Source organism: Corvus moneduloides, chromosome 1 (assembly GCF_009650955.1).
Source record: "Corvus moneduloides isolate bCorMon1 chromosome 1, bCorMon1.pri, whole genome shotgun sequence".
Taxonomy (NCBI): domain Eukaryota; kingdom Metazoa; phylum Chordata; class Aves; order Passeriformes; family Corvidae; genus Corvus; species Corvus moneduloides.
In genome coordinates, this window is record NC_045476.1 from 162,512,662 (window position 1) to 162,536,311 (window position 23,650).

At 41.6% G+C, this 23,650-nt stretch overlaps 1 protein-coding gene and 2 long non-coding RNA genes across 4 annotated transcripts in view; 2 read left to right on the forward strand and 1 right to left on the reverse strand.

Annotated features, from left to right (window-relative positions):
* Positions 1-873: 873 nt before the first annotated feature.
* LOC116450723 lies at positions 874-2,706 on the reverse strand. The gene is made up of 3 exons (XR_004242962.1): positions 2,522-2,706; positions 2,336-2,442; positions 874-1,560 (listed from the first exon to the last, which is right to left on the reverse strand). It is a non-coding gene; the product is annotated as an uncharacterized LOC116450723 (long non-coding RNA).
* Positions 2,707-4,049: 1,343 nt separating this feature from the next.
* LOC116455989 lies at positions 4,050-9,368 on the forward strand. The gene is made up of 4 exons (XR_004244519.1): positions 4,050-4,907; positions 6,482-6,564; positions 7,114-7,296; positions 8,399-9,368. It is a non-coding gene; the product is annotated as an uncharacterized LOC116455989 (long non-coding RNA).
* A 6,067-nt stretch (positions 9,369-15,435) lies between these two features.
* DENND3 (DENN domain containing 3) overlaps positions 15,436-23,650 on the forward strand; it is a 32,992-nt gene continuing 24,777 nt past the window's right edge. The window contains exons 1-4 of one of the 2 annotated variants that reach the window (XM_032134432.1): positions 15,436-15,638; positions 21,419-21,692; positions 22,241-22,356; positions 22,868-23,007. In XM_032134432.1, coding sequence (XP_031990323.1) covers positions 15,555-15,638; positions 21,419-21,692; positions 22,241-22,356; positions 22,868-23,007 — 614 coding nt within the window. In that variant the 5' untranslated portion in view covers positions 15,436-15,554. The remainder of the gene's footprint in view (positions 15,639-21,418; positions 21,693-22,240; positions 22,357-22,867; positions 23,008-23,650) is intronic. The other variant, XM_032134423.1, reaches the window with a different exon arrangement.

A 23,650-nucleotide genomic window follows, 5' to 3' on the forward strand; every position in this document is an offset into this window, starting at 1 on the left:
AAAATGACAAAAGGGACCTGGGATTTTCTCAGCTGGAAGACACTGCACATAAAAAGGAAGATAAAAGGAGTACTCTGTGGTGGGGGAAACCCCAAGACCTCAGTTATAGGAAACAGTTCACTCCAAGAAGGTCCTTAGGAGAAGACAGAACTTTGATTTTGCACACTGGCAGGAACAAATAATTGTAGCTTTTTCTCCTCTGTTATCAGCAGCAGAAGAGAAGGGATGGAAAGTCCACAGTTCAACTGCATTTTATATGATTTCTGGTTTTTAGAGAAAGGGTAAATAATTTTCCCTGACGTTTTCTCAGAGATGTCATCGGCTGCCCAGAAGCCATGATGGCCATATATATCCAATTTATATTGACTGCAACCACAGTCACAGAGGCAGCCTTTCTGAAAATTTCTATTAAGCTACTTCAAATTCAATATATAAAAACACAGTCAAAATCAGTAGGTACTTTTGAAATTCCTTGCCTCCATTTAGGATGTGCTTACACTCCAAAGAAAGAATAAAAGAAGAAAGTATGCTCTTCATCTGTGCCTGAAAGAACTTGTTTATTAAATTTGAAGAGCACTAGCTGAATAAAAGATAAGACAGTTAATTACCTCTGTACATCCAGTTCAGCCTCTTACCTGCCCTGTTCACAGTGTTTGTTTACTTTGAACAGATGGAGCAAGGTAAATAAACTGGATAAAATAAATCCTGTGGAGCTACTGTACCTGCTTTATCTGCACAGATGTGAAACACTCAAGAAGAAGGCAGCTCAGGTCCTGAATGTCAAGGCATGATGGCAACCAACACTGTTTGTCTGACAGAGAAGAAAGCTGCACACTGATTTTTCCCTTGTGATCTTACAGACGTGAGTCATGGTGAAGAGAGGTGCAGATAGAATTATTTTATTTCTAAACCAGAGGAACCAAATAACAGCATTACTGTGCATCATACAGAAAATGCTGCTCATACAACTCAACACGAGTGGGCTGGCAGTGAAGGAAAATCCAGCTTGTTAGTTTTTGTTCATCTGAACTATAAACTTTGACCTAACCTCTCAGGCAGAGTCATTTGCCAGTCTTAGTAATTGTTAGCAGTCAAAACAAAAAGGTGAAAAAATCCTCCATAATCATCTTCTTAGTCATTCCAACGACAGACTAAGCACTGAATGTGCAGATGACTTCAAGCGTGGGATTTTTTCCTCATCAGTTGTAGCTGGAAAGATGCAGACATGCAAATGTTTCTTGAGAAACTTGCAACTTTCCCGTATGTATGTATTAGTTGTTCTGGTGTCTCTGTACCTTTATTAGAACAATTAATCTGAGGTTTATCACATCAATCTTTAGGTACCATCTGAAGTATCTAAACTGAAATCCAGTCCAAGCTCCTTCTGTTCTCAGTGGTCTCATCTCAATGTCAGTTTGAATGCTGGTCTAAGTTGCTCCATGGTTGTTATAAGCAGGAAGTACACTTTCAAAACCTACCAATCCTCTTTATATCCTGCTGGGTGTAAGCAGTATCTACAGGTCTGAAGCATGGCAGGCTGGAGGGAAGACTTACTTTGGTCTGCAAACATAAAAAACTACTGGCAATGATGCTCAGAAATTCAAATGCTGTGGAACATCCTTACCTGTCACCTGCTTTTGCATAGTTGGTTACTTGTGGGTAGTCTTGGAAGATAGGTATTATCTGGTTACAGAGTAAGACTATTTTCTTGCACCACATTGGCCCACACCACTAGTCAAAAGTGGACATTTGCTTACAGTGCCACAGTCTGCATCCAGGATGTTTGCACACCCTTACAAAGGCAGGCTCCTTCCACTAACAGCCTGTATGTTTACAGTGTGCCACAAACAGCTGTCATACCTGTCATATAAATGCATCAATAGTAATACAGCATTTCCCCTCTCTTTCCCAGGAAAATCATAGAATCATCATAGAATCACAGAAGAGTTTGGGTTGAAAGGGACTGTAAAGATCATCTCATTCCAACTCCTGCCAGGGGCAGGAACATCTTCCACTAGACCAGGTTGCTCAGAGCTCCATCCAATGTGGCCTTGAACACTTCCAGGGATGGGGCAGCCACAGCTTCTCTGGGCAACCTGTGCTAGGGCCTCACCACCCTCACCATAAAGAATTTCTTCCTAATATCTAATTGCAAATCCACTGTGACATTCTTCACTTGGCATTGCTAATTCCTTAGCTGTCATTGGGGCTGTAACTGTTCTGCAGCTGCTGAGGTTTGGGAGTTTTGTTTCTGTTTGATCTGCAAGAACCCAGTTTCAAACATTCAAAGCAGGTTTCATCAACACGTGCAAGATAAACGCTGCACAGTACTCACCAGTAAATGTGAGCAGCCTTTTTCCAAGCTTGTACTTTTCCTTATTCCTTCCATCTTGAGTGCTACCAGAAGTAATTTTTTTTCCCCCTTCTGGAAAAAAGTGGACACTAGGGAGAGCAGAGGATTAAAACTTAAAAAGAAAATAACTGCAGTGGAGGAAGGGAGATAGCAATGACTCCTGCTCACCTTTGGATGTGAAACCAATCAGTCCTTCAGTTCGCAGTAACTCTGGTTTGCCATCCTTTAGTACTGCCTTGCTAGTGGGTTCTTGTTTTTCAGAACCTGTTGAGAAATCATCCGTGTTACATTTATGTATCAAGCTTGTATTTATTCACCCAAAAGGACAGCAATGAACGCAAAGAACTTAAACTGACAACTGAAAGAATTTAAATGGACAACAGTTTTATTGTTTCAGTCTCTGCGGTGGTGGATTTGACCTTGGCTGGCTGACAGACCACACCCAGTTGCTGTCCCTCCCTCTCCTCAACGGGATGGGGGCAGGAATGGGATGGAAAAGCTCACAGGTCAAGATAAAGACAGACAGATCCCTTACCAGTTACCATCACAGGCAAGACAGACCTGGGGAAAACTTTTAATTTATTGCAAATTAAAAATAAAGCAGGATAGTGAGAAGAAAAGATACAGCTGAAAACAGCTTGCTGCCACTCTCTCCTATTTCCTAGGCTCAACTTCACTTCTTCCTTCCCAACTCTTCTACACCCTTGCCTCTCTCTGTTCAGTGACGGGGGATGCAGAATTGGGTTTGTGGTCAGTCCATGACACTTCCTCTGTGCTGCTCCTTCCCCCTCACACTCTTCCCTTGCTGCAGTGGGGAGTCCCTCTAACAGGATAGAGTCCTTTATGAACTTCTCCAGGGTCAGTCCTTCCCATGGGCTGTAGCTCTTCAAGAACTGCTCCAGTGTGTGTCCTTTTCATGGGATACAGACCTTAAGGAACAGACTGCTCCAGCACAGGTCCCCCATGGGCCACAGGTCCTGCCAGAAAACTGCTCCTGTATGGGCTCCTCTCCTCAGGCTGCAGAGTTGGATTCTTCACAGGCTGCAGCTTCCTTCGGGGTACATCCACCTGCTCTTGAGGGGTCTTCCATGGGGTCCAGGGAGATGACCTGCACAGTCTTCTCCATGGGCTAGAAGGGAATCTGCTCTGGTGCCTGGACCACCTCCTCCCCTCTTTCTTCACTGACCTTGGTGTCTACAGCATTGCTTCTGTCACATTTTTCTCACTTCTCTCAGCTGATGTGCAGATTTTTTGTCCTTTCTTAACTGTTTTCCCAGAGGTGCCACCACTGTAGCTGATTGTTCCAGTTGTGTCCTGTGGTAGGTCCCTTTTGGAGCAGGCGGGAGCTGGCTCTGACACAGGGGAGTCCTTGGCCTCTTCTCACAGAGACCACCCCTGCAGCTCCTCCACTGACAACACCTGGACATGGACACTCAATATACCATCTCTTATAAAATGTAGGATCAAAGAAAAACTCAAGCTGGAAGGGAACGCTGGAGGTGTCTAGCTTAATCCCCTGCTTGAAGCAAGGATAACAAGGAAATTTGATAGGGTGCCCAGGAATGGGAATTTCGCCTCTCTTTATCAATTTGAAGGAATTAAAACTGGATGGGTAGATGATTTGCAGGAGGGGACACTAAAGACTAATTTGCAACTCGGACGTAACCATTTCTGAGGGTGGCTGAATGTCAAGAAACTAGATGTGAAGAGAAATCAGTGTTGGCATCCCCACAGTTTGCAGTGAGAAGTGTTCACATGACAGCAGTCATGTTACAGCTACCACTAACTGCTTCCATTCTGCCTTGGGGCAGAATATGCAGTAAGGGTGAGGAAAGATGGAGCGAAAACGTTCCCTAGGGGAAAGACTTGGAGTTTATACTGCATTTAACAAAATCTGGATCCTGATGGCTGTAGATACCACTGGAGTACAATGACTTTCTAATTAATTTCTAAGTTCTAATGACTTCCGTAGGAACCACTTGTGAGTTCCATTTCCAAAGGTAAGGGTCAGGCAGTCTATAAACTCTGTAAACTCTGTACAGCTGAAAAACCTGATGACCTCAGCCTCCATCCTGACCCTCTGCTTTCACAGAAACATTGCATGTTCCCCTGTGGCAAATCAGAAAAGGTCTTGTACATGACAAAGGACAAAATTATTCACTGGGTATTTCCATTATGCTTTTCAGTGGTGCTTTAGCTACAGGGTGAAAACAACCTTAACAAATGTTGAGCACTGAAACAAGAGGATATTTAAAAAGCCCCTATTTTTCAAGTGTGCATAGTTCAGGGTTACTGTGATCACAGGCAATCTGACCCCTGTCATCCTAGGGAGTGATAGCAGATGCCTGGCTGAGACTAAGCACTCCCTGGCACAGGAAACAGGATGCATGAGATGACCTGAGCCAGAAATCTCATGGGAAAACTGTGAAGAGCATGCTCTTTCTACCTTGAACAGAATGGGAAAGCAGAAGTCAGTAGCTATTGCTTATGCACGGGCAACCTTTGAATCTTCATCTCATGCACCTTCTCCTTTTCCTTGCTGGCAGCTGGAGGGGTAAGCACACATTTTCAGAGCTCTGCTATTGACTACAGAGGTAGCCATGGATGTTCTGTTATCATAGAGTTGGAATGTGTTGGAGTTGGCTTTGCTGTCTGAAATGAGACAGGTAGTGAAAGATAATAAGGAGAAAACCTTGCCTGATGATGTGAGATGCAGTTAAAATTAATATGAAAGCAAGGCCACAGACTTTGCATATTTATGCAATCACTTGTCTGGAGGATGTGGCTGTTATATTTAAATTCTGATATTTATTTTAACTTAGCAGTACTGAATGCCATCTGTACTTAGAGAATAAAGACAAAACAAGCCCATGTTGCTTGGCTGTGGGTTCTGTAAGCTCTTCAGAGAAAAGACTGTGCCATGGGGCTGTAGGGCACCAAGCATCAGTGGTGTTACAAGCCCCATGGGGTATTTAGGTGCTAGGAAAAATAAATTCAGTAGTTGGCTTAGTGCTGAATTACAAATTCCGCTTTGTGCCAAAGCTTTAGTGCTGTTTATATTTAAGGCTTGCTTTTTGGCTCTGCTGAAAAACAGAAGGCTTGGCTGTTGTTATTTGAGAAGAATTAGAAAGGTCCAGATCACTTGGAAACTCGAGGGTTGCTGTCTCCCAAACAAAATTTCCTGCTTTTTAAAGATGTTAGTATTGAAATAAATGCAGCCTTTTTATCATATTGTAACTACATACTGCAGCACAGTGCCCTGTAGGACTTTTCTTGGCACTGCTTTAATGATAATGTCTTTGATTCCTTCCTGGTTAGCTGATTGGTCTTGTTACAGTTACTCTGAAGACTTCCATATTGAGATTCAGGTTTTCCTCCACAAGAGACTGAATGTTTCTGGACAGTGCATAAATAAATTACCTTCTTTCCTTTGAAATCTTTATCATAATTGCATGATTTGCAGGGGTAATCATGCATGTCATTATGAAGGGGTGATCATATCTTGTTCAAGTCAGTCAGCTCTCTAGTGGTGCTGCAATATATTAGCAGCAAATCTCTGTTAGAAAGCTTCCATGAAAAATCTTGTTAAATCTGGGAGAAAACCCAGGGAAATATGAACTAAAGAAGAGACTTTTCAGGAAAATCTGTTTGTAGATTCATTTATGAACTCCACTAACGTGCTTTCTCAATTAAACAATGCTGCTTTCTTGTAATTATAGCCAGGGAAAGACAGGAAAGACACTAGAAATTTTGTTGAACCAGCTTTTATGACCAGCATGTACTATGGTTATCAAAGACACATGTAATCTATTAGTGTACGATTGGCTTTTTGACCTATGAGCAATTTGCAGTGCCTGAAGAAAGGCCTGAAAGGGAATGCCTCACATGGCTGTGCCAAACTGCACATTCCTAACATGCTCTAAAAAATCACCTCTCCTTTGGTACAATAGGGACAATGCAGAATGATGTATTTCACAATTATTATATTAATGTCCCTTCCAGCCATGTTCAGTGAAGGGACCAAAATGCAATTTGCTGACAGATGTAAACCAGCTTTCCTTTAAAACAATGGAGAACTTTAACAGAGATACCAGAAAGCAGTTGGTTATTGTTGTGCTGTTTCCGCAGCCTTGGACCGGTGCCCTGCTCTGCAGGATGACTGAGCTCCACCCGGAGAAACTCCTCCCGCCCTCAGGCATTTCCAGTCTCAGGTAGCAACGCGATAATGAGTTCAGTGGGATTGATCCTGAAGGAAAAAAAAAAAAAAAAAAAAGAGGGCTGAAGGCTTAATTTTAGAAAAGATGCAGCAAGTGAACTTGCCAATACAAAAAAAGTAGTTGGGAACAGAACTAATAAGAAAATGTTGTTGTTTATGCCTTCAGTCTATATAACATGAGAATTCAAAACAATCTGGGGTTTTTTAGCCAGGACTTAAAAGTAAGTACCATTCTCTGTAGAAGTACAAATAAATTTATTTCTAACTGTAGCTTGGGCTATATCTGGTTTTAGTTTTTCATACAAATTTACTTAATACAAGCTGTAATTCTATATGTTTTTATATTACATCATTTTTACTCTCAGTAGGTGAGCAGCATTGGTGACAATATTACAGGAACTATGAGCAGTGTTTTCTGAGTCACTGCTTCTCCTAGGAGGAAGCTTTCCCAAATCATATGACAAAGTCCTTTTTCACTCCAGTACTTGCCTTTGCCTCCACAACAACTCTTGGTAAAATAAAAGAACTCTTTTTTTTTTCACAGTCACCATGAACACTCCTGTAACACATTATAACTTGGCAGCTAACCAAGCTGGGCTCCTGGTGTTGTGTGTACTCTGCAAACACAGAAAACTAAGAGCCACCCTTCAGGAGGATCACCCTGCACTAGGAAGGCCAGATGTCATAAATGGTTTGCTCTTTCTGACACTTGAAAATTGGACATAAGGTTAGTCTTTGTGGAATATGAACCCACTTTTATAATTTTCAGTCATTTCCATTTATGTCAGGTTACGTTCCTTCCTCATGTAGAAATGTTATATTTTGGTGGGTTTCCCTTATAGAAGATTACAGGTGAATCAACGCTGAAAAATTCTCTGAATGCCAAAGAACAATAAATTGAATCAAGGAAAACATTAGATTCAGCTGTGCCAGAAAAGGAAGCCTAAATTGTTCTAAAAATTATTTCTTAAAGTATCTTTGATGAATAATTCACCCTGGTAGGTGAGATATTCTCTCTGCTCTTCAGAGAAAACTGAAGTAGCCATTATAGAGGAACAAACAAGAATCACAGAAAACAAGACAGTGGGGACACACTGTCAGTTAAGGTTTCAAACCCAAAATTTGTTTGTTTCTTTTAACATTAGAAGTGCAACATGGAAAACAAGCACAGACTATTGGGTGGTGTTTGTACAAACGCCCTTTTCTCTATATAGTAAGTTGTGCAGAATCCTCCTTGGTCTCACTGTAGAAGCTGACACATGATTAACTAGGAGTTAATTATTTATGAGGTTATGTTCTGCCCAGTTTCAGTCCTACATGACACAGCAACATGTGCCTAATTGCTATATTTGATATGTCAGGCAATATTTAAATACACTCCTTTTATAATGCTATAGCAGTACACCTAAAAGTAGACTATATGTTTAGCCATGCAAATGGTTGAACTTTGTTCTCTGTTTACTGCACTGTTAAATCTCTAAGGAACCTTGGATGCAAATAAAGCAATATGGGCTTAATTAAATACAAAGACAAATGTTGTTTAGAAGGGACCTTTGGAGGTCGCCAGCCCAACTCTTTGCTCAAAGCAGCAACAACTTCAAAGTTAGATCCAGTTGCCCTGCTCTTCCTCCAGTTTCAAAAATCTGTAAAGAAGGAGGTCACACTGGCTCCTTGGAGAACCTGCTGAAGTGCTTAATCATTCTCATGGTGAAAACCTTTTTCATTGTATTCAATCAGAAATCCCTTGCTGCACCTTTCAACTGTTGTCTCTTGTGCTCCCACTGTGTGCCTCTGAGTTTGTGTTGCTCTTCTTTATGACCCCTCTTCAGGTGGATGGCACTGGATTTCTTATGGCCGCTCTGCCCTTCAGCCTTCACCCATGGTGCCATCCACAGCCTTGCTGAGAACGACTTCCACCTCATGGTCCACATCCATGGTGAAGATGCCAAGTATTTTTAGCCCTGTATCAAACACTGAGGAATGCCACTCATGACCAGCTGTCAGATTTCAAGCTGTTCACCCCTCCCCTTTGAAACTGATGGTCCAGCCAGTTTTCAGCCACCTTGTGGTCCATCTGTCTAGTCCATATCTTCCTAGCTTTGGGTACAAGGATGGGAGATTGTTCTGTCCCTTCTGTGCTTACAAAAGATTTTCATGAGGTTTTGCTCCACAATGCAGCACTGTCTGCTAGGAATGAGGAGCAGCAGCATGGAATGCTGACAAGTTAGAATGGTCTCACATTATCCATAGCCATACTGGCTAATACCTGTGAATTCTCTGTCTTAGGCTGCTCTAAAGGATACTTGGTCTGTGCTGCTTTTGGGATTCTTCTTAAAGCATTTTTTGCCTGGAGATAAGCAGAGGTCACTTGGAAGCTGGCTATTTTACATGGAAAATACGATGGCTATTCTGGTTGGATCCAAGCCTGGATTAATCTTCTTCAACAGCTTTGTTATGTGATCATTTAAAAATTAAAAACCTTTTCATATACAAACAGTTCACCAGCTTAGAGAAGATTGTTTCTTATATAACAAAGGTCATTTTGTTTACATATGCTGTTTTTTCATAAAGAGAGTGATGTAAGGGCTGCTACAAAAAAATCAAGAGCGAAAGTGTTTGGCTTTTAATATGCATTTAACTAAGCTAAACTTAAATAAGGGTGATGTTTACTATATGGTGCTTTTGTCAAGCTATGAATTGCTGATCTTTTCTGAACACAGTGGAGTATCCCAACAGATTCCCCAGATTCCAGGGAGAAAAACCAAGCACACTTTATTAAATTAAAAAAAGCAAAAAGCAGTTCATAGTTATGAATGATGATATCTATGCTGATGTATTTTAAGGTTTCTTACAGTGATGTATACAAGAAGCTATTACACTAAACCTGTTAAATTCGATATTTTATTTTCTGTATCTGACTGACAATCTTTGTACACTAACTGACCTCTTCGCTCTCTTGTCCTACTACTTCAGGAATTCTGAGTCTGCATTTCTCTTACAGCAATGCTGTAAAAGAACAAATGTTATGAAATCTTAATGTTACTATAAAAAGCAGCTGCAAAATCTCCTTGGCTGCCCAAGATTGTACCAGATGGTAAAGAACTGGAAGTATAATAAGTGTCATATTAAGCCAGTCAGATTTGAGGGACACGTTATACATCCCACATAAATAAAACACTGCTAAAACTGCCCCTGGAGTGATGAGATTCAGGAATAAGCTTTTCTGTAGCCTCAGGAGTATCCCATGGTATCCACAATGCAAAGTGTTTCTAATATTCAGAGCACTCAGATTAGTCTGGTTCTTTGCCAAGGCCTGACAGCTCAGTGTTGCTACATCTCTCTAGATGCAAGGGTTGTGATAAAGCTAATCTCCCTTTTTTTCCCTCCTAGGACTTTCACAATTTTTTTCTCTAAAAAATAAAACTACAGGCAGCCTTCTTATCAGAAATATAGAGATGATGAGGAGAAAGTGCTGCATTGACACCCAAAGCTGTATCCTTGGGACTCAGTTATCCCATCACAGAAAAATTGTGTTCATTTAAAAGGTCATTGACTGTACAACTGGCTGAGCATTGTCCCTATTTTGTTTGCTATAATTCTAACATCTTGTTTCCTTCATATACAAATTTTTAGCCCTCCTGCTGTGTTAGTACACAGAGACCCCAAGAATGACAGAATCATCCATGTCAGAGAGAACCTCAAGAGATCTGTGGTCCAACCTCCTGCATGAAGCAGGGTCAGCTGTCAAGTCAGCCCAGTTTGCTCACAGCTTTATTGGTCTCTTCTTGAAAACCTCTGAGGATGGAGACAGCACAGCTCCAGGCCTCTGCTGCCTGATTTTAGTACATGGTCAGCCTTTCTCAGAGGTGACAGAGAAACACAACAAAATCGTTTGGCATATGTGGATCAGTCACAAGGATCTGAGCTTTAAGGGGCATGTTTCCCTACAAAAGGTTGAACTGGGGGTACATTTCCATACATCAAGAGCTGAGGAAATAGGAGGCAGTAGGTGGCTTCTCCAACACACAGGCAGGTTCAAGCTGAGAACACAAATCCCACATGCTGACACATTGTAAAACCTGCTCCATGCTGGCATTCTTCTGTTATGCCAGTGAAATACATCCATGTATTCTGAAAGAGATGCACAATAAATGACAGTTAATGTTGCAGAAAATTTGTATCCTGTAATACCATAAATGGTGAGAGCACAAACCAGACAAGCCAAGTAAAAAAGAAAGAAGATGCAAATGAAACTGTTAATAGGTGCAGAGGTCTCTGAACTTTCCTCCTTCCTCTCTGACATGTTTATGCTGAACTTAGTGATCTTTTACAGAATAATTTTGAGGCCAAAGTCATTGCACTCAGTTGGATGATACCTGCAACAACAAAGAAGTTTCATTATAGGTTTTTGTAGCATTATTAAAAATGGGAATAAGTCTCTGAGGCATCAAGAGAGAAATTTTAAGTCTGTGCAGAACCATAATTTTAAAATCCTCATTTGATTTGCATAGTCAGTGGTTGCTTGGTTGCTAATTTCAGTGTAAATTTAGAAAGTGAATTGTCCTGAATGAAAGAAATGTTATGTCTGTCAGTAAATATCTTTCACTGCAGATTCATGGAAATCTGCTGCTTCATTATTCTGGAAGAAGGAATATAAAATGAGAAATGCTTAAGTTGGAGAGAATATGTCAACCTGACTCCCTGAGTTTTGTTCAAAATAAATCCCTTGCCCTATAAATGACCTTGATGATAAGAGCATAAGAACTATGTTTAGAGACAAGGAATTTAAAATCCTGAGATGTGGTGTTTTTAAACGGACTTCCAGATTGCAAAGAGTTGTCTGATATGTATCAGGGCAGCACACGTCAGGCTGTGTGTCCTGTCTTCTCTTTGGGTAGAACACATAGTTCTTACTGGACAGAATAAAGATTTCTTATTTATGCAGTCATGCTCAGCATAGACACAGAAATCAGAATAATGGAAGAGTTTGGGTGGGAAGTGACCTTTAAAGGTCACCAAGTCCAATCCCCCTGCAATGAGCAGGGACATCTTCAACTTGATCAGGTTGCTCAGAGCCCTGTCCAACCTGACCTGAATGTTTCCATGGATGGGGCATCCATCACCTCTCTGGGCAATATATCTTCCTGTGAGCCAAGCAGTGGAAGGAAGCAGTGGTCTGAGTTTCAGTTCTCACCTGCAGATACTGCTGTGCCACAAGCTTAATTATATGCCAAAGAGAGGGTATTTAACTATCATTAAACCTGCAGAACATGAGTGATGTCTGTATTCAGTTTCAAAATGAAAACTCCTGCAGTCCTTACACCTATCATGGTGAAATTCTTCAGGATGCACAAGCCCTGAGTTAGTCAATGTGTAGTTTCCACCACTGTTTGGAAAGGGGCACAAGCATGAGTGAAAATTGGCCTTCCCCATGTTGGTTTTCTGCAGTTCTCCTGTCTTATTTATCTGTGTGTGTGGGTGTGGACTCTTTCTTCAATCTTCCAGTTTTGACCAACACACTTGTAAAATCCCTCAACAAATTCAGCTTCAGTTGTGCCCTTGGCTGCCCTGATCCCATCCCTACACATCTGGGCAGTGTCCCTATATTCTTCCCAGGATACCTGTCTCTTGTTCTACTGCTTGAGCATTTCCTTTTTACACTTCAGGTGGACCAGGAGGTCCTGACTGACCCATGCCAGTCTCCTGCCTTCCTTGCTTCATTTCTTACACATGGGAATTAGGTGCTCTTGCACTCAAAGAATATTGTCCTCAGAGAGCTGCCAGCTCTTCTCAGTTCCTTAAGAGTAGTTTCCCAGGGGGTGCCATTCACTAATTCCTTAAAGAGCTGAAAATTTGCTCTCCTGAAATTCAGAATCCTGACTCTTCACCTGGCCCACATCCCTCAGGACTGAGGTGTTTGCAGTGTAGGCATCTACAACTCAACAAGTCACTCAGTTATTTTATAAACAAGATCACATCAAAAGAATACAACTTGTGAAATTATTTTCTCCCTTTAACAGAGGCAGTCTGTCTAAAACAGAAACACTGTATTTGGAAGGTAAATTAGATTCTATGCCAAGAGAATCTTTAATTATTCAGATATGGCCCTGTAGGTCTGAGAAAGCCTTTCCCATGTTGAGGACATATCAAGAACAGCAGTTTTTTCTGCATTCAGCAGCCTAGTACCACCTCAGGGAGTTAACAAACAAACAAACATTTACTGTATTTGTGATCTTACAAAAAGAAAACACATATTAAAAGGTGGCATTTCTTCCTCAGCTGACAATTTTTCTTAGGAAGAAAATTACTCAACTACATGAATCTTTTTGTAGCACAGAGGGATTCTTCTTATGTGAATGATTTTGTCTCTTACCAGGGACCCCATATAGCAGGTTTTCTCCTTCCAGGGTTCTTGAGATTTTACCAGACTAACATTAGTACCTTTCATCTTGTAGTTCTGTTTTGATAATAACTTCACCATATCTTTGCTTTGAGGGCTACATTAATTATGAACAAGAATCATCCAGTATTTATCATTGCAGATAGCAGAGAAATCAGAAAATAATCATGATATAGATTAATTAATTATGGGTGACCTGAATTGCTTAATAGCCTTGGTTCATTTGTAATTTTCTTTTAATATGGTCAAATGCTTGGTCACAGTCACAGGTCAAGCAATGTATGATGTAGGATTGTCATGTTGGAAGTAATAACCCTAAGAAAACTGTACTGAGTTGCAGGGGATAACTAATTTAAACACTACATCCTTTCTGAATGATTCATGTACCTGTCTGTGTTTTAATTAGGTGGGGATATCAGTCAGAAACAGCAATGTGATTTATCACTGAACATTCAGCAATAATAAAGCTTTGGTTTTGGTGTTCATAATTCAAAAATAATACTGGAAAAATTTGAAATATTTGAGAAAAGATGCACACAAGTGATTAGGAAAGGAGTTTTAACAGTATGAGTTGTACAATCTTTTAGAAATAGAGATTAATAATCTTGAACTCTGCAGAGAGAAATCTTTTCATAGTAAAATGTCTGTTCAAGCAGCAGCCAGTGTAACATGATCCAGCGACAAAGAGCTAAGCTAAAAAGTGAAACTAAAAATGAGATGCCCAACATTTAATAGGGACTGTTAACAATTCCTATTGGATGGCCTCAGCCAGAAGATACAGCATTAATACAGGACTCACTCTGATTCTGTGACCTGGGCTACACAGGCTAAACAAGACCATTTTAACAAACCCTTATGACCTCAAAGTTCATGAACAAAAATCTTTGAGCTTTGGATCTTCTACCACTTTGCAGAAGTGATCCCTGAACTTCCAGGTGTTCAAGAATTTTCGTCTTTTAGTCACTGCTATATGAACAGAGTTTCCTATATCCTGGATGTGTGTCTTCCTCAAAATTTGAGACAACTAGAGGCTGTATAATCCTGAGCTTTAACACTACAAACATTCAGATAAGAAAACCCCCACGAAATAATAAAATTCCCTATGTTCTTCATACATTTGAGGAAGCCTGTTTTGACCCCTGAACTGACAAGAAGTTCATGAATTCCTGGAACCACTTAGACTGGGATTTTTTTGCACTTAAAATACCTGAACACTAGTCCACAAAAAAATGTTTGTGGTTGTGATGAAACTTTATCTCATACATCCAGTTTCAGAGAAACCAATCTCTAGTTTCGGGTACTTTATGCTCCGGTCCCAGAGGAATTACATTCTCTCAGTGAAGATCTGCACAGAGCCAATACATACAGAGTGACTCATGGTGTATTTAGATTAAACAGCTCAAGAAGAAACCTCGGAGTTCCCTGTGCTGTGTCTCTGCTGCTCCAGAGGGGAAAGCACCACACAGCCTGCACCAGCTCTGTGCTTACAGTTCATTGAAACTGTGACCCGTGGTAACGTAAATAGAAAACTCTCGTGTAGTGGCAGTGACACAGTCGTGCTGAAGTGACACAGTCGTGCTGAATCACCTGGAGCAAACAGCAGGGAATGGCTGTGCTTAAGAAGGCGCCAGACCATGACATCACCTATGTCTGACAGGGTGACAAGCAGCCCTGAGGCACGTCAGCCCCTCTGGGCCAACAGCCCCACGAGGAAAACAGCCCGTGGAGAAAAATTAACTCGACCTTGAGTCGGGAAGTGTCTTTCCCAGTGGATGTCTCAGTGAGACAGAGAAACGAGGTGAGCAAAGAATCACAGAGTGGTTTGGGTTGGAAGAGAACTTAAAGATCATCCACTTGCAACTCCCTGCCATGGGCAGGGACACCTTCCACTATGCCAGGCTGCTCAGAATCCCATCCAGCCTGGTCTTGAACACTTCCAGGGATGGAGCAACAACTGCGGACTCCTCTCGTTCAAGTCAGGTCCTCAACTTGTTGCTTAGAAGTAGCAGATATTATAGCCCTTCGTCATGTCAACGTGGAATCACGTGACTGTAAATCACAAACCTCATCACTAGTCTTTAAAGGGGCCAATGGTATCTCAGCCCCTTAGCCCTGCACCCTCAGCCTTCAGCCCTGAGCCCTTCAATCCCTCAGCTCTCAGTTCCTCAACCCTGAGCCCCTCAGCCCAGAGCCCATCATCCTCCAGCACCTCATCCTTTCAACTCTCAGCCCCTCATCTTTTATCCCTCAATCCTGAGACCTCAACATCTCGCACCGGAGCCCCTCAGCTGCCAGCGCCTCTGCCCCACAGCGCGCTCGCGCCAAAGCCCCACCCCCGCCACAGGCCCGCCACACCTCCTGCCGCTCTGACTGGTTGTATCTCCTTCGAGTGACAGGAGAGACAGCCAATCAAAGAGCTCAGAGTCGTGACGGGCGGGTAGCGCTCCCGTGTGTGGCGTCGGGAACTCCCCCCAGACCACCCCCGCGGGGAGGGACCGGGCGGCGCTGAGGGCGGGAAGGCGCCGCTGTCCCGAGGGCAGGAGCCGCTGCTCGCGGGGAAGGAGCCGCCCTGTCCCCGCTGTGCCATGGAGGACGTGCTGCCCTCGGGCCTGCTGGAGATTTGTCTGCTGGTCGGTGCGCCCGGGGAGCGGGTGCGGGCGCTGCTCCAGGTGAGCGGGTTCGGGCGGGCGGTGCCAGTGCGTGGGGTAGGGTTTGTCAGCGCATGGAGCTGATATACCCCAACAGAAAGTTGTTTTGACAGGGGAATGTCAGCAAAGCAGGGAGAGTTTGGTAGCGGTGTGAGGTGGCTGCACTTTTCCAAAGGTCTGAGTTTAGATGGAGAACTCACTGTAGGTTTATATAAATAGGAACAGCAAAACGCTTAAGGATGCGTGTTCTTTCTGGGTGTTACTCCACGTCCTGTGGAGAGAAAAGCAATCTGTATCCTCAGGAAAACACGAGATCTAAATCCCTGTGCTCAGGTGCTCTGAGTTTGGCATAACCTGAACCACTTGGATACGGCGGGAGCCGATGGGTTGGTTACTGCTTTTAATATATGATTTATAATTTGTTTGTATTTATTCACATGTGGGCTCACAATTATAGCCCTCCTCCCGGTTCTGCTTGGTTCAAGTGTGCTGACGGGTTTGTTCCATACCTACGAGGTGCCCCGCAATGGGAAGAGCTGTGGTGCCAGCACGTGCAAAAAAAGCCAAACAGCTCCCAGGGATCTCAATTGCTTTGCTTGAACTTGAATTTGATTGTGCTCTAATAGCATTAGATAAAGAAGTCTTTGTTGGGCTTCTTGCTTGTTCACTCGCTCAGGAGACAGCTTTTGCTGATGTCAGCTTCTTAAGTGATAACAGCCAAGCGCAGGTTCACATTCCAGGATCTCATTCATGTGTACCTTCAGAATGGGAAAATAGTTCCTAAATGTTAGCACCAGACTTTTGAAATCAGTATGTGCATGGTGTTTTATCAGAAGCATGAGAAGTGAACCCAAAGGAAGGGGAATTTCTTATTCATTCCAGTTTGCTTAGTTTGATCTTACTGCTTTCTGAAAAAAACCCTGTGGAACAACAAATAAGAAATTGGCTACAGAAAGCAGAAGCCATTCTGATATTCCGATCACACTGCAGGTTCTGAATTGTTTCTTTGCTCAAGATACAAAAAGGTATCAGAAAAAAAAGTAGTCCCTTCTTTTGTGAATATGAACTTCAGTAAAGTCCCTGCAAGCTGTTGCACCACAGGAATTTCAGTCACTGTCTTAGGGCAAGTTTAGAGATTTACATCTACATGAGGAGAATGAAATATGTTTTATGGCTAATTTTAGTGGCTGTAGAAAGAAAAGACTTTATCGACAGAAGATACCATTCCAATGGAAAGTAGTGTATCTCTGATGGTATTTACAGATGAAACAGTGGGTAAAAATCCTGATAGTGCTTCAAATCTTGGTCTTTACAGTGCGTTGGTGCATTCTATCACATGGAGTGATAAAGCAAATGAGGTCAATGAGACTGTGATATAACCCACACACAAAGTAAGAAAATTTTTATATGACTGACCTGTTGTTCATGGGGACTCCAGGAAAAAAGATACAGTTTCCCACTGAAGCTCATGAAACAGAAGTTTCTGGGCTGTCATCCATTGCTTATCCTTATTGCCAAGAAAATTGTCACTCTGAGATTTCAATTTGAAGAGATCAAAGGCTGCTATTTTCAGCTAGAGATTTCTTTTTAGCACTGGAAGCATGTATTTTGTAAGAATGAAATGTACAGTAGTGATGCTTCTTTTCCCTACGTTATCTGTAGCTATAAAGCTGGGTTTTGATTTGTCAAGTGTATGCAAGCTGTCCGTGACATGTCTCAGATCTTCCTACAGATTCCATCCTCGGGTTCTGTATCTACCCACCACAGTTAGTGGTACAGAGCTTGTCTCGTGCTTGCTGGCCCTGCTGATGCAGACATAACCACCAAAACAATTTTTTCTGCTTCTGTTATGCCTCCTTGGCTGAAAGAAATTATGTGTGATCAGACTGAGCATCAGTTATCAGTGTGTGCTTGTTGCAGTGAAAAGCACCTGGACAAGCTCGAAAAGTGAATCCGTGGGAACCTTGGGACAATCAACAAAGCTGAGTGCAAGGTGCTACACCTGAGTCAGGGCAGTGCCTACTCTTGGTACAGATTGGGTGATGAGGGGATCAAGAGCAGCCCTGCCAAGAAGGACTTGGGGGTGCTGGTGGATGGGAGGTGGGACATGCCCTAGCCATGTGCACTTGCAGCCCAGAAAGCCAGCCATGTCCTGGGCTGCCTCCAAAGCAGTGTGGGCAGCAGCTGAGGGAGGGGATTTGACCCCTCTGCTGTACCTGGAGTGCTGCATCCAGCTATGGGGTCCTAAGCACAAGAAAGACATGGACCTCTTGGGATTGGGTCCAGAGGAGGGCCACAAAGACTATTAGATGAGCAGATGAGTATGAGGAAAGGCTGAGAGACTTGAGGGTGTTCAGCTTGAAGAAGAGAAAGCTCTGGGGTCACCTTATTGTTCAGTACCTGAAGGGGCTCCAAGAAAGCTGGAGGGGGACTTCTGACAAGGGCATGGAGTGATAGAACAGGGGGGAATGGCTTCAACTGACAGAGGGCAGGGTTAGATTAGATATTAGGGAGAATTTTACTGTGAGTGTGGTGAGGCACTGACGCAGGTTGCTCAGGGAAGTTGTGGATGCACCATCCCTGGAAATGTTCAAGGTCAAATTGGGTGGGGCTTTGGGCAGCTTGGTCTAGTGGAAGATGCCCTGCCTGTGGCAGGAGGATTCAAATGAGATGATAATTTAAAGTCCCTCCCAACCCAAGCCACTGTATGATTGAAAAGTAACTGTGTAATGGCCTGCATCATCAGGACTGTGGCTCACAGGCGAAGGGAAGGGATTACTACTATTGTTGTTATTACTCAACACCCTTGAGTTCCCATCTGGGATACTGTCCCACATTTGGGTACCTTTCTACTGGAGAACTGCTGGCAAACAAGAGTGAGTCCAGAAGAAGCTGAGCTATCTGAGGGCTGGGGCATAAGGGCGGAAGAATCTCCTTCCTAAGGGACTTCTGAAACTTGACTGAGTGAAACCCAATGCAGCCAGACCTAACATCAACCTTATAATTGCTTTGAGCAAAGAGTTGTACAAGAATCTCCAGAGATCATCCTACAGTTGTTTAGGTTGGAAAAGACCTTAAAGATCACACAGTTCCAACATCCTCGCTGTGGGGCAGGGACATCTTCCACTACACCGGGTTGCTCAGAGCTCCATTCAGCCTGACTCTGGACATTTCCAGAGATGGAGCATCCACAGCTTCTCTGGGCAACCTGTTCCAGTGCCTCACCACCCTCACAGTAAAGAATTTCTTCTAATATCTAGTCTAAACCTGCCCTCTGTTGGTTTAAAACCATTCCCTCTTGTCCTATTACTGCAACCTAATTGTCCTGCCCAATCTAATTTTTCTGAGGCTTCATACTTTCCCTGCCTGATTATTTGTTAAAGAAGCCAGTTCTTTCATGACATTCAAAGTGAAATTAACTTCTTCAGTGATAGGAAGAGGAGAATGAGGTCAAGGAAACACCAGACGACTGAGGTCATGCTCTGATTTGTGGTTTCAACACACTGCTCTTTGTGTTTGAATAATGCAGTCATTGTAAAAGTCTGTCTTGCATCGGTGTCCTTTACAGCACCGCTGTTACAGGAACACTGTCAGCAAATGGGGATGGAATAAAGTCCCCCACTTCTGTTTGTAAGAAAATATGTATGATGCAAGGACATTTGGTAGTAAGAAGCTACAGAAGAGAAGTATTTCAAAGTGAAGAAGTAACAGTAGCAGCAGAAAAGATAAAGTATTCAAAGAATAGCAGAAACAAGTGGATATTGTTTGTTCTGTTGCTGCCTATTCACTATCGCTGAACTCAAGGAGTAAGAAGATGTGACTTTGGCCAAGACATTAATATGAGCTGACTCGAATGCTGGGGACTGAGTCAGTGGGTCAGCGACAGTGCTGACAGTGCTGTTCTGTGGGGAAAAAATGGTGTTTAATGCTTCTCTTGTAGTTCAAGACATCAAGGATCTGCCATTTCAGGAGCTGTTAGGTTGTGAGGCCGTTAAATTGCTGGCTGCCATCCAGCACTTCAGAGCACAGAGATGCCTCAGTGTAAGTCAGGGATTGCCCTGTCAAAGCAACTCTGTATGAAAAGCTCAGTGGGACAAATCTGCCGAGTTGAGTTGGCTACTGTTGGACTACATCTGTGTTTTTCTTGCATAACAGCCTCAGGGCTGAGCCTTAATTCTTAATTTCCTCCTGAAATGCTTAGCTGCATGTTAGTTTGAGGGTGATCATGGTGAATTTGTCTGTGTTTCCACTTTCTTCACTGCCTTTGTCAGCTGCCGACTAAGGAAATGACACTTGAAAGTTCTTAGCATGGGGAGGATGTGGCACTCAGTACCCCAATCCGTGATGTGCTTTTTAAGGTCATTGCTGTCTTTTGACTATCCCAGTGGATACTTACCTGACCTTTTCTTTTCCACTCCAATTTATTTCTAGTTCAGGCTCTTTGTTCATTAAAAGTGGTTTTTTGCTTCTTATTTTTAGTGAAGTAGTTTCTTTAGAGTACCCTATTATAAATGTGGTGCAGTTTATGGAATTTAAGATACCATAATTAATATATCATGAAGCATTCCTTCCCATTTTTCCTATGATGCTCAAATGTGGAAAAAAAACCTATTTGTGGACTTCCTTCTGGGACGTAAGTGCTGAGACTTCTGTCTCAAAATTCGGACAGTGGAAGATTGTCTTCAGAGTTTTCTATGTTGTAGCTGTTTAAAAAACAATAGGGAAATGATGGGTGAGGCCAGCACTGGTTCTCAGGGAGCATCTTGCATCATGTCTGGTGATAAAAGCAGCATGTATACTTCACCTCATCTGACTTTGAAGCTGTTTGCAAAAAGTTGAAAACGAAACAACTTTTTACCACAGTGGGGCTCGCCTTTCCTGTTTCCAAATATCCGTTGGTTAAACAAAGCTTTTATTTGTTTTTTTAACCTTGCAGGAAGAATTAAAATTGCAATGAAGTAATTGGAAATGCAGCTACTTGGCTCGACTATATGGTCAAGAATACAAAAAGTGCTCCCAAGTTCAAGGAAATCTCTCTGATCACTTCCTCCACAGGTTTTCATTGCAGGGCAGTGAGGGCTTTCAGGCCAGTTGTACTTTGCAAAGCTGCCTGCGAAAAATGTTGTAATTTCATATGTGCTCTTGGGATGCCTGTTCCACTTAGTCATCGGTATATGGAGGAATTCTCATGGCTTCATGCTTTACAGTGTCTTAAAGTTGTATTTATTGTAACAGTGATTGTAGTTTTTAATTGTGCTTTGTTAATTGCCTTATAAAGTTGAGTGTTGTCTTGTGAAAGTCTGTGTTTGTTGTTTGGGGTTTTTCTTGGTACATGTTATTCTGAGTTAAAAGGAAGTTCTTCCTGAAGTTGAATGAAGACTTATCTAAGAGGCTCAGCTGTTTTTGTTTCTTTTAATTTATTTGTTGCCTGGTTTCTCCTATTCCCAGTGTTTATTTTAAGTATAGCTTAAGTGTATCTTAACAGTGAAAAGGAGGAAATATGGTATTTGATAGATACTTGCTAGTTTCTTTTGGCAAAGGCGTAATATTGATATGATGCATTTTTAATGATGAAGGATTCCTTGCCTGCTAAAAATTCTCATTCTCCTTGCATTAACTTGCATAAAACAAAAAAAAAAAAAAAAAAGGAGAAATGAATTATTTAGGAAGAAGAAAAAATGTATTCTAAACCCACAGTTTTAGGGGGAGAGAAAAAACAGAGTTAAAAATTATTAAAAAAAACACATATCAGGATGAGTGTCAACTTAGTGTTTGTTTTGTTTGTTGTTGTTTTTCTATAGGGCACTCAAAGAAGACTCAAAAGTCTTCCACCCCTTGATCCAGAAGTTCTTTCTGTATTTGTGCCTCCATTTATCAGCAGAGATGATCTTCAAGTGATTAATGCTGGCAATAACTTGAATAAAAGCAAACGCCGGTCCTTCCGAAAGAAAAAAGAGAGACCCAAGATTGAAAATGCCAAGAGCCTCAACAGGGAGCAGAAAGCACCTGACGCAGAAGATGTGACAGTTCCAAAGGACATTGATCTTATTGCTTTGCCGCAGCTCTGCTTCCCAGGTACATGAGAGTTCACACTTATTGTTGAGAACTGTTTTAATGTATATATTTGTTGACCTATACTACAGCCCTTATTTTTTAGTCCTTGTTGGTAGATCTTGGTTTGAGTGAAGTGCACACATGGATACACTTGAAAAATTATTTTTTCCCCCAAAATGGCTGAGTACTCTCTCGCTTTTCATTTGTCATTTTGATATATCTGAAGTAGTGAATATTTCCTCCGGGTTTAATGGGAGAAATTTTAATATGTGTGTCATTATTGCAGACCTTTTTAATATCTTGGGGGAAAAAAAGTGAATTAAACCCATTTACTGTATTTTGTCTCTGAAAATGCAGAATAATTCCGTTTTTGCTTCTTCAGTAATGTGCATCTTATAGCCTCTGTAACAACCTTTAGTTCAAGTGGACTGTATATTACATTTTAATCCCTTAAAATGAAACATTTCTCTTGAAATGAAGTGGCAATGTGCAGTATTTGTCATGAATTGCCTTTCACACAGCGGTAGTTAAATATGTAATTAAAAATATTGTTGCTGCCTTCATTTCAGGAGGACTTTATATAAGTTCTGAATCAAAAGAAGACCACATCCATTTCCTGGTCTTCACTGACGTCTGTGGTAACAGAACATATGGTGTTGTTGCACAGTACTACCAGTCTATGCAAGTATGTTATTTAACTCATTCGTTTATTAGAACATATTAAAATGTATAAAAACAAAGCACTTTGAAAATACTGTGAGATTTAATTTATGAAATTAGTTAACAGGTGTGTTTCTATGTTAGAAGTAGTACAGGACAAATCATACTTTTATATTGCCATTTTAAATTAAGTACTTTGGAACACATTGCATTAGGAAAAATTGTTAGGGATTTCATTTAGGAGATTTAGATATTTAGGAGCAGATTTTATCCCTTGGATTTTTTTTGGTAAAGACTGTTCTTTCCAAACAATGAAACATGTTCTTTCTAGATACATTTTGTGCTGAAATTCTTTTTAATACGTATTGTTTAAGTCTTACAGGCTGACATTTTTCTGAAGACCTAAAGGGAGATAGACATCCAAATCCCTTTGAAATTTAGGGGGAATTGGGTATCACATCTCTAAGGTTCTCAAGAAAATATCAGCCATAAATTCGTGATTAACATAAAGACATTAATATGCAGTTTCCTTGCAGGATGGTTCCAGCTCCTCGAATGGGCGGGGCCATTGGGAGTCTGCGCAGACTGGGAAGGTGCCTGTCTGTTTTGTACCCTTTGCTGTTTGTGTTATATCCAGATACCCATATTTTAATGCCCTCAAGGATTGTCTCTCTTGGTAAGATTTGCTCCCCCGTGTGTTTCTGCTGGAAATGACTGCAGGTTTTTAACACCTGAATTTGCTTGATGTGGTCAGGAGAGCTGCATGGGGGTGAAACAGTGGTTAGTTTTATGTTAAGGTAGTGTGAGGTGTGCAGGAGAGGAAAAGAAGAAATGCTATGTCAATGTTGCCCAGACAGTAAGTGCAAATTCTGAATACCAAGGGAATTAGTTATGATGTTGTCTTCATTTTCTTTGGGGTTTTTGCTGATGTGTAGGGAACAGATTTTTCACAGATATTATTGGTTGTTTTGGAAGATGGTTAAATGTAATTTTGCCACTCTTAGAAAAATCACTTTCAAAGCACAAAAAGGTTTTTATAATGCACCAAATAAATGTCATAAGAACATGAATATATATGTATTAATAAGCAGTTAATGACACTTCAGGGAAATAATCCAAGTCACTTGAGGAAGTACAGTTGTTGCTTGGCTGTTGTAGAACTAGCAGAGAAATTCTTAGGATACACTGGTTAGAGACAATCAAACAGTCTGCAGTGTGGATGATTGAAAAGGTAAGTGAACATGGATATATGTTGTAATTAAGTAATTTCACTTATTTTGAGGTTACTTTATTGTTAAATTGTTAGGATCTATTTGCAT